Source organism: Malus domestica, chromosome 06 (assembly GCF_042453785.1).
Source record: "Malus domestica chromosome 06, GDT2T_hap1".
NCBI lineage: Eukaryota > Viridiplantae > Streptophyta > Magnoliopsida > Rosales > Rosaceae > Malus > Malus domestica.
In genome coordinates, this window is record NC_091666.1 from 24,960,312 (window position 1) to 24,971,487 (window position 11,176).

Here is an 11,176-nt window from a genome sequence, read left to right on the forward strand (position 1 = left end):
TTTAAATCCAACGGCAGAGATTAATTAGGTGAATAAAAATTTTAAAAAAATGTAAAAAAATTCTTAAAAATCCGAAAAAAAATTATGAAAAATTATAAAAAATTTTGATTTTACTTTTCTATAAATACATTCTCATTATCTTCTACCCTACACCACAATTTCATATTTTCTCAACTACTTTCAACCACATTCGTATCTTTCTTTCAAAGTTTCAATCCAATTTTTTTCCAACAAAATGACTACTCAACCAAGTACGAATTGGACGCTTCTGGAAGATGTTGCGTTGTGTACTAGTTGGGTTCAAGTTACTCATGATTCGATTACGGGTAATGAGATGCAGTTGCGAGAAATGTGGAGTCTTATTCATACCAATTATCTTGAGAAAATGGGTGGGCAAAGAACTAAAGAATCGATGTCCAGTCGTTGGAAATTACTTAGTCAATCGTTTAGTACGTGGAGAGACGCCTTGGCACAAGCTAGTGGTAATCTTCGAAGTGGGGAAAATTTAACGGATCAGGTAACAATATATTATTTATTTGTTAGCTACTTTCATTATATTGATTTGTTTGTATTATTTATTTGTTATCTTCTTTCATTATAATTATTTGTTAGCTACTTTCATTATATTTATTTGTTTGTATTATTTGTTACCTACTTTCATTATAATTATTTGTTAGCTACTTTCATTATAATTATTTGTTTGTATTATTTATTTGTTACCTACTTTCATTATAATTATTTGGTTGTATTATTTATTTGTTACCTACTTTCATTATAATTATTTGTTAGCTACTTTCATTATATTTATTTGTTTGTATTATTTGTTACCTACTTTCATTATAATTATTTGTTAGCTACTTTCATTTATAATTATTTGTTTGTATTATTTATTTGTTACATACTTTCATTATAATTATTTATTTGTTACCTATTCTCATTATAATTATTTGTTTGTGTAGGAACTTCAAGCACAAGCTTGGTATGGTGCCAAAACCAAAAGCAAAAACAAAACATTCACCCGGTTTGAATGTTGGAATATTGTCAAAGATTGTCCTAAATTTAGAGTTGTGCATGTCGGTCCAGAAGTTTTCATGAACAGCACCCCTCTACACTCTACACCTGAGCATGCCTCGCATGATCATGATGAAGATGATTATGAAGAAGTGCCTGAAACGCCCCCCGTTGAACAAGCGTCGGGGTCGACCCGTTTTCCAATTAGGCCTCAAGGTAAGAAGGCTTCAAAGAGAAAAGGTAATGCTTTCAAGAATGATTATGCAAAGTATATGGAAGATCTTGCCCGCCAAGGTGAATTGGGCCCGGGAAATGGCTAAATTTGAGGTTGATAAGGCTAGAGAGGATGCAAAAGCTGCAGCTTTTGAGAGAAAATTTGAAGCTGATGAGAGAGAAAGAGAACTACTTCGGCAAGAAAGGGAACATAGAAGAGAAGAAAGAATGGTTGAACGAGATCGTGACATTATGAAGGAGCCTTTAGAAGGGAAGTCTCCAGACTCTAAATATTTTTGGAAGTCAGAGAAAGCGGACGTGGTGCGAAGGAGGCGTGCAAGAGAAGCGAGAGCAAGAGGAGATGGTCCTAGCACCACAAGAGAAGATTATCCTAGCACGACAAGAGAAGATCATCCTAGCACCACAAATTGGTTAGGTGATGGTTATCATCCATTCACGAACCCATAATTTTCCAATCAATTCGGGTTGTAATTTCTTATTCGGGTTGTAATTTCTTATTCATTGAATAGAGTACTTTATGTTGTTTCCAATTTATTGAACTTAGTACTTTATTCAAAACACATTTAAACACACCAAATAAAATAACATCAACACACCAAATAAAAACAAACACCAAATAAAATAAAATTACATTTCAACTCACTAAATGAACTAAAAAAACACACCACATAAAATAAAATAAACACACCAAATAAAATAAAATTACATTTCAACTCACTAAATGAACTAAAAAAACACACCACATAAAATAAAATAAACACACCAAATAAAAACAAACACTAATGAACTTAAGTATCGTCAGCACCCCTCAATTCCCACTGGTGCTCTATCAAGTCAAGTTGGCGGGCATTGTGCATATATGACCTTTGAAGTGCAGTATATCGTTGGATGATCCTTTCATTGTAACGTACATCCCTTTCTAATGGCTCATGTTGCACGGGATCATCGGTGGCGTCATGAGCACAATATATACGTGTTCTTGAATTGTTCATCGTGTCTGGCTCATATTCATCAACGACTTCATAATCGTACTCATCTTCCACAATCATGTTGTGAAGAATGATGCACGTCATCATGATGGATCGAAGCGACTCTACATCAAACAATCTGGCAGCACCCCTGATGATCGCCCAGCGAGCTTGGAGGATACCGAAACAACGCTCCACATCCTTCCTGCACCCTTCTTGACATCTTGCAAAGTGTTTTTCCTTTGCACTGCGCGGACGTGGCACTGTTTTGACAAATGTTGACCACCTTGGGTAAATGCCATCAGCTAGGTAGTATGGCCCGTCGTACATAACTGGGGATTGGGCAAGGACGTTGAGGTCATTTTGAGCTCCTGGAACCCCGAAAAAGGCGTTCCAAATCCATGTATCAAAAGATGCCACTGCCTCCAAAATGATACTTTTTGATCCTTTTCTATCCCCATAAGCACCTTGCCATGCACTTGGACAGTTTTTCCAAGTCCAGTGCATACAATCAATGCTTCCAATCATCCCTGGAAAACCTCGCATCTTGCCTTTCTTCAGAAGCCTTTGTAAGTCCATATGAGTAGGTTTCCGGAGGTACTCTACGGTGTAGATAGATTCGATTGCCGAACAAAACCTCATCAGGGACTCAAGAATGGTTGATTTTCCCATCCTCGTTATCTCGTCCACTTGGTCTGCAGCTGCTCCATATGCAAGCATCCGCAAGGCATCAGTAATTTTTTGTTGAGGCAGGAGACCCATAGCACCAAAAGCATCCGGCTTTTGCACAAAGTAAGAATCATGGTTGCAAACAGCGCCCATGATTTTGTTGAACAAATGTCGTTCCATTCTAAAACGACGTCGGAAGTATGTATCAGGGAATGCGCTGTTACGGACAAAATAATTGTCCAAGAGCTCCTGACCTCGTCGTTGCCTGTTTCTATCAATGTTTACAGCACGGTTGGGCTTGCAGATATGAGCCACAGCTTGGACGACTCGACGGGATTGTGAGGCTCCTGCCATTCTTGATTCGTCATCTCTTCGTCTACGCTCGTCATCCTCTTCCATCTCATTTTGGGCCCAATCCCCAACATTGAACATTCCTTCTGATTGGTTAAACAATTCTTCCTCTTCTTGCTCGATTTCCCACATCATCTTTGAAGACGAAGAAGAAGACATTGTAAGAAGGAAACAGAAACTATGAATAATGATATGGATTTTGGTGAAGAAGGAAGCAAAAACTATGAATAATGATAGGGATTTTGGTGAAGAAGGAACCAGAAACTATGAATAATGATAGGGATTTTGGCGAAGAAGGAAGTAGAAACTATGAATAATGATAGAGATCTTGAGAAAATTGGTGTGAGATTTATGAGGATGGATGGTGGATTATATGGAGGATTTAGAAAGGATTAGGTTGTAGATAATGCCACGTGGCATGCCGTCATTCGTTAAAAATCTGGTGGAAATCTATCCTCAAAGATTGTAATCGGATTGTGACACGTGGCACGACGTGATTGGTTACAAATCTTATCAGAAATCCATCATCAATAATTGTCTTTTCAGATAATGAGACGTGCCTTGACACAACGATTAAAAATCTTATCGGAAATCCATCACCAATAATTGTCTTTGCGGATAATGACACGTGGCGCAACGAGAACGATTAAATATCTTATCCGAAATAACAAATAAAATTCTTTTGAATTATTTTATAAATACAAAAATACAAAAATTTTATTGCTATTGGCTTTTCGGATAATGACACGTGGCGCAACAAGAACGATTAAAAATCTTATCCGAAATTACAAATAAAATTATTAGGGTTATGTATTATTTTATAAATAAAAAAGTAATAATATTTTATTGCCAATTGCCAGGGCTATTCAATGCATGGGTGGAGATGCAAAAGACAATTGCCAGGGGAATGCACTGTTCATTAAGGGCAATTACTGTTCACTAGGTGGATTAAATAGTGAATAGCCTGGGGGGAGGGCTCCTACACTAGAGTTGCTCTAAGGCTAATGATCCAAACCGTTCATCTTCCTGCATCCTCTAATAGATCAAGTTTTCAAAAAAGAAAATCTGAAAAAAACAAACTTTGATGAGAACAATGAAGCGTAAATGTAAACAACAATCAATAGTTAAATTTTGATCTATGATTTATATGATTATAGTGACGAATTTCGAAGTTAAGCTCTTCATGAGAGTTGTAAAGCTTGTCATGACGAGTGTTTATATATTTTTTCTATATTTTTTACACTTCTACATTAATTAACAAACGATTAAAGACTTTACTTAATTAATTAAGCGATTAATTAATTTATACCCATTTTGTTTCAAAAGCAATGGATGCTAGAGATTCAGATTCAGTAAACCTTAGTGATGAGGAGTCTGTGGAGATTATAATGGGAACATAACGAAATCTTGGAAGCGAAAGTATAGACAATGCAAATAAGAGTCTTGCAAGGAAAAGGCTAGAGCAATCAATTTAGGTAAATGAAAATATATTTAAAAGAAAATTGTGTTTTTATGATTTGAATGTGACAATATGGTATGTATATACTTATTTAGTATTATGTTTTTCATTTGATTATTTATTGGTATAAAATATATTTTCCTTAACGGGTAATGGGTCGGGTCATATTATCTGTTAATATTATCGAGTCGATTTTAGGTCGGGTCATTTTACCCGTTTATTTTAACGGGTGTTACACGATACGACCCGTTAAGATATCGGGTATGACATAAACACGGAAAACACAACACGAATGTCAGGTCTAGCTGCAAGGGTTGCTGCATTTTTGCCCAATTGCCTCCACTTTTTTCCACCAGTGCAGCACATTTGTTGGGTCCAAGGGCAATTGAATCCAATTGCAAGGGTAGTTCAAGGCTCGCTAGAGATGCTCTAAAACTGCAATTTGTAGGAATTTTATTAATGTGTAGGGTGGTTTCATAAATTTGTGGGGTGTGAATTAAACTATCCCTAGAAATAAATAATAATAATAATAAATTGTGCGGCTCCTTATTCACAAAGCCTGAACCAGAAGCGCGGTTGCAACATGGTTCATCATTTGTCAAGGTATAATTTTCGGTAATTAACTCATTTTCGTCGATAATATTGCTAATTTTATATTCCTGATATTTTACTGATAATCGTGATATGGGCTGAAGATATAAGCTTCAAAACCCCCACCCCTCCCCCCAAGTCGAGGACTCAAAATTCTGATATATCGAGCGAAATTTCAATGATTCTGTCAATTTTTAAAACCCTACCTATGACTGATGGATGACATTTTTCACTCTTTTTTTTCCTCTTTTAGAGGAGACCAGGCCATAATATATCAAAACGTTCTAAGTTGATGAATGGTGTAGAAGAAAGGTGAATGGACATACGCAGGTTGAAGATATAAAATAAATAATTAGCTTTTTGAAACATAATCAATCAACAAAAGGAAATAGTATAATTGCATTTGATACATGATCGGACCTCTTGATGATTAGAAGAAGAATGGTTTTTTGGGGGGCCAACCACATTTTCTTTTTCAATTTCAACTCATCCCTTTTCTCTTTGGTGTCATTTCCTAAAATAATTCTACTTCGAATTATGTTTGGAAGGTGCATGCATGTACTGCATTGGAGATAAGATTATATTGCATGATCGATCTAATTAATTACCCGCTTGCATGCAGGAACGCATTTTATTCTCACTTAAATCCACTCTAATTATATATGTCGATATATGAAACCCAAATTATACAACTCCGTCCAACCTGCATACTACACGTGCAGCTGAATGTTGAGGACTAAATATATTGGATGGTTCATGGTTGATAACTTGATTTTTTTTATAGAACCTTGACGAAAAACTCTCGGTATTATTCATTTTAACGAAAAATTATATTTTTACACTAAAAAGTCAATCCTTGTAGTATTAACTTTACCTTTTATTTTATCTTTATCGTTAACACTCAAAGTTTTCATTAGTTTTTTTTTTTTTTTTTTTAATCCAGATAGACGAAGGATAGTTCGTCTGTTTGCGGATAATTTGTCGTTATCAAAGTTAGGTAGGGACTAGGGTTACTAATTTATTTGGACAGGTCGTGGTTGATAACTTTATATTTCCAACCTCGAACCATTGGCATGTTAAAGTTGTGCTAATGTTGTTGAGGTATTAGGTGATGCATGCTTTTGTCGATTCCATTGCCCCACCACATGCTTTTGACAAAATATCTTTGGCATTTTCTATTATAAAAAATGTTAAACAAACTTTCTCAAAATAAGATGTTTTATAAATTCTTTGTCACTTCATATTTTTAACATAATATTTTATAAAATTAGGATGGTAATTAACATTAACTATGTGGTGACAGATAATCTATAGATAGAGAATTTCACTTTGAGAGAGTCTCCTTGACCTTTCCTATTACTTATAAGGAGTGGAATCCAGATCCTCTTTATGAGGATTCTGTGGATTCGTGAATCATATCCGTTCATCGTACATCGTGTGGTTAGAAATCATTTTAAATATTTTTATTTAAAATTAAATATAAACAGTACCTGACAAAAACTGACCTTAAAAATGTACGATTAACAGATACAATTTACTAATTTCTAGAATCCTCACCAAAAGGATCCGAAGAGGATCATGTTGGTAAGGAGTGTGCTAGCAACCTTTGCAATAATTTTTGTATTTAGATCATTTTACTTCTTCAAATGACACGTGTCATTTTATTACATAAAAGATAAGATTTTTTTTCTTGCAATTAATGATGAAAAATACAAAATATAATTTCAAGGGCAATTATGGTCTTGGCATTGTGTAAAAAACTGACACATGCTATTTGAAGAAGTGAAAATATCTAAATGCCTTGGTGCAAAAATTACTAGAACTTCTCTTACTTATACACTACAAAGAAAAATGTAATCTCGAAGGTATTAAGTCACGTGTATTAAGTTAGGGATTTATTTATCCAAAAAAAAAAGTTAGGGATTTATTGACATTCTCAAAATTTTATTTTGCATTCTTTATAAATGTATGTTTTATTCTAAGTATCAAAACTATGAAGAGTAAAATAAAAATTTTAAGTACTAATAACAATTCTCTTAAAGGGATTTTAAAAGTTACAACAAAAAATTGTTGGGTGAAGAGTGAGAATTGTTGGGTCCATATATGAGAAATACATGTAGCTCGAAAGCCATATTTCATGAGGAAGAGCAGCTCGATTTGAGATTTTTTTTTTTTTTTTTTTTTTTTTGGTAAATGGCAAACTCATTACAGAAAAAAAAAAGAACCAAACAAACAAATGTACACAAATGGAAGCCCAATTACAATTAAATCATAAAATTAAAATATGGACCCCCAGAGCAAAAAGGCCCTATTCAAAGTTTGAGTCCGATACATACAAACAGAAATCCAAAAAACTAGGAACTCAGTCCTTGTTTGAGGATCCACCAGACCTAATTCAAGACATCTTGACTGAAGAAAGATCCAGTCGGTTGATTTACCTTTGATTGTAATACATTGAAACTTTTAAGTGTCCATTGAGGATAGTTAACTTTTAAGTGTCCTCCGGGTTAAAATGCATACACAGTTTTTATCGAGGCTCATATGTACACTTCATCCTCAACTATGTATGTTTTCCAATTTACTTCAATGAATATCGTACCGTTTCTTAAATAACAAAAAAAAGAAAAGAAAAGTAGTGAGGCGATCGATGCATGGTTGTAGGTTTTTATTTCCTAACCTCTCATTGTCTTGAAAATTTAGAAATTTACGTGTCTTTGTTTCATTGTCATGGGACTCCACGTGACAACGTACCAGTGCCATGTAAGGTGTTCTTGCTGAAATGATATGTACGAATGATACTTAAATACATGTAAGTATTTTAGACAAGTCCTTATAATAGGTGTTGACTACAATACTTATATGGATTTAGTACAATCATCATCTTATTAATGTGAACATATGTATTTAATATAATTATCATCGTACCGTTGAGATGACAATTATATTAAATACATATAAGTATTATAGACAAGTCCTTTGTTATATTCAAATTTCTTAATTAAAGATTATATTCAAATTTCTTAATTAAGGATTGTAGACAAATCCTTTATAATATTCAAATTTCTCTCTTTTTTAAGGTAGAATTTCTTTTACTTAAATGATTATGAACTCATGCAAGTGGCCTTTTACCACAGTAGTAAAGAAGAATGTTGTCCTTACACCATGACATGGGTTCGAATCCTGTCGGCTTCCTAATCTAACATCTAATACAACAAATCTACAGTTTGACCAAAAAAATTGATTGTGAACCCATATAAGAGCACTTCCACAATGTGCCGGCACCAGTCAAAAAACCAAGCTAGGGGTTTGTCAATCCACTCCAACCCGTGAAACAGACTGGCACCTAGCCCATGCTAGTCTCCAGGCCAACCTAAAATTGACTGACCCAGGGACCGGCCCATTTTCTTTTTTACGCCTGGCGCATGGCACTCACGCTCGAGTGGGCGCGAGTAGCAGACAACAATTCAGTGGTGGGGCCCGTTGATAGGTGCACTCAATTGTCACTCGGGCTTGCGACGTGGCCCACTATATGCCTTTGGATTTCCAACGGTACAAAATTTTGAATTATAATTTTGATCTGGACTGTTCAATCACAGATCAACGATCCACGTTTTTCAACCCAAAAAAAAAGAGACCCCAACGGTCAGAATTATGACCATTGGCCACGTGGCATCTTATAGGATGTTGGATTTGAATAATTTTCAAATCCAACGGTCCAGATTAATTAACTACATTAAAATTAATTAAAAATTATAAAAAATACAGAAAAATTTTAAAAAAATTATTTTTTTTCTATAAATACCTGACCCTCATCTTCCACCTTACACCATATTTCAATATTTTCTACACTTTCTACACTATCTAAATTTCAATATTTTCTACACTTTGAGAGAAAAAAATGTCTTCGTGGAAGAACATTGAAGATGTACATTGTGTGAATGTTGGGTTCACACTACTTATGACCCAATTACGGGTAATGAGATGGATAAGCGAAAAATGTGGGGTAAAATTACGAAAGCGTTTTGCAATGTACATGGAAAAGACGCCAGAACTAGTCAAGGTCTTCAAGGTCGTTGGAAAAAACTCAACGCATCATTTACTTGTTGGAAAAACGCATCGCTCATGCTTCTGGTAATCTGCGTAGTGGGACAAGTTTAGCGGATCAGGTGACAATATGTTTATTTATTTATATGCATTCCACCCACATCAATATTTTAATTTATTTACTTTCTTATGTAATTTATTTTCATTCCACCTGCATCAATATTTTAATTTATTTATTTGTGTTACACCCACATTTTTTAATACTGTCTTATCCCACATTTTTATAGGCACTACAAGCACAAGCATTCTACAATGCAAAGAACTAGAACAAATCATTCAACAAATGGGAATGTTGGCAAATTGTCAAAGATTGCCCTAAATAGAAAATTGTGGCAACCGGTCCAGAAGTTGTCATGCATGGCATGGGTCTACACAGTTCGCCAGAAGCAGACACGGCCGAACAAGAAGCCTACACATTTGAAGACACGGAAGGGATGCCTGAAGTAGACACAGGTGAACAAGTGCCGGAAACCCAACCGACTCGTCAGCCCTTAGGCCTCAAGGCAAAAAGCATTAAAGAAAAAGGTAGTTCTTCCAAAAATGACTACACTAAATGTACGGAGGAACTTGCTCGCCAAGGTGAACTGAACATGGCGCGGGAAAAGGCTAGAGATGAGGAAAAAGCTAGTGCTATGGCAGGAATAATAGCAGCTACTGAGGCTCGTGATGCGGCGGCTGAGAGACAAAGAGAAATAGTTAATCAAGAGAACGAGATGATTACATAAGCACTTCATCGAGAAAATGAGATGCTTAGAGAAGAAAGGATGACTTAAGCAAATCGTGACACTATGAACAAGCCTCTAGTAGGACTGTTTCCGAATTTAAAATATTTTTAAACATCGAAAAAAAGAGAGGTTGTGCGAATGAGGCGTGCAAGAGATGCTGAAATAAGTCGAGGGGGTTCTAGCTATAGAAATCCTAGCAACGAAGATCTTAGCACCACATATCCTAACTCCACAGACTTTGTATAATTTCGTATTTATTTGTAGTACTTTTTTTAATTTGTTATGTAATTTCTTATTTATTTTTAGAATTTTATTTAATTTCTTATGTAATTTTTATGTAATTTCTTATTTATTTTTAGAACTTTATTTAATTTCTTATGTAATTTCTTATTTATTTTTAGAATTTTATTTAATTTCTTATTTATTTTTATGCAATTTCAAATTTATTTTTTGTACTTTATTTAAACACATTAAATAAGATTACATAAACTCACCAAATAAACTTAAAAAAAAAACACCAAATAAAATTACATAACCTCACCATATAAACTTAAAAAAAATACACTAAATAAGATTACTTAAAAAAATAGACTTTATTCTTCAACCACAAGCCTCATTTTAATTATCTTCACCTTCGTGCAATCCCCACTGGTGCTCAATCAAGTCATTTTGGCGGGTTATGTGCCAATATGACTCTTGCAATGAAGTATACTGCTGAACGATCAATTCATTATAACGTCCATCCCGTTCCAACGGCTCGTGTTGCATTGGATCTTCGGTCCGGTCATGAGCACAATAGATTTGTGTTCTTGAGTTGTTCATCGGATCTGGCTCCTATTCATCGACGGCATCATAATCATACTCATCTTCAACAATCATGTTGTGGATAATAATACAAGTCATCATGATTGATCGAAAAGCCTCGACATCAAACATTCTAGCTGCAGCTTTGAAAATCGCCCAACGACTTTGCAGGATACCAAAACAACGTTTGACATCCTCCCTACACCCCTCTTGACATTTTACGAAGTGTTTTCTTTTTCACTCTGTGGATGTGGCACTGT

General features: G+C 34.9%; 1 protein-coding gene across 1 annotated transcript; it reads right to left on the bottom strand.

Annotated features, from left to right (window-relative positions):
* Positions 1-1,962: 1,962 nt before the first annotated feature.
* Positions 1,963-3,368, bottom strand: LOC139196894 (uncharacterized). Its single transcript, XM_070823247.1, has 2 exons — positions 2,592-3,368; positions 1,963-1,971 (listed from the first exon to the last, which is right to left on the bottom strand). The coding sequence occupies exons 1-2, from the start codon at positions 3,366-3,368 to the stop codon at positions 1,963-1,965; spliced, it is 786 nt and encodes a 261-aa protein (XP_070679348.1).
* Positions 3,369-11,176: the final 7,808 nt, after the last annotated feature.

Bases quoted from the DNA above. Each gene is read 5' to 3' on its own strand.
- LOC139196894 (XM_070823247.1), bottom strand. From the start codon at position 3,368: ATGATGTGGGAAATCGAGCAAGAAGAGGAAGAATTGTTTAACCAATCA.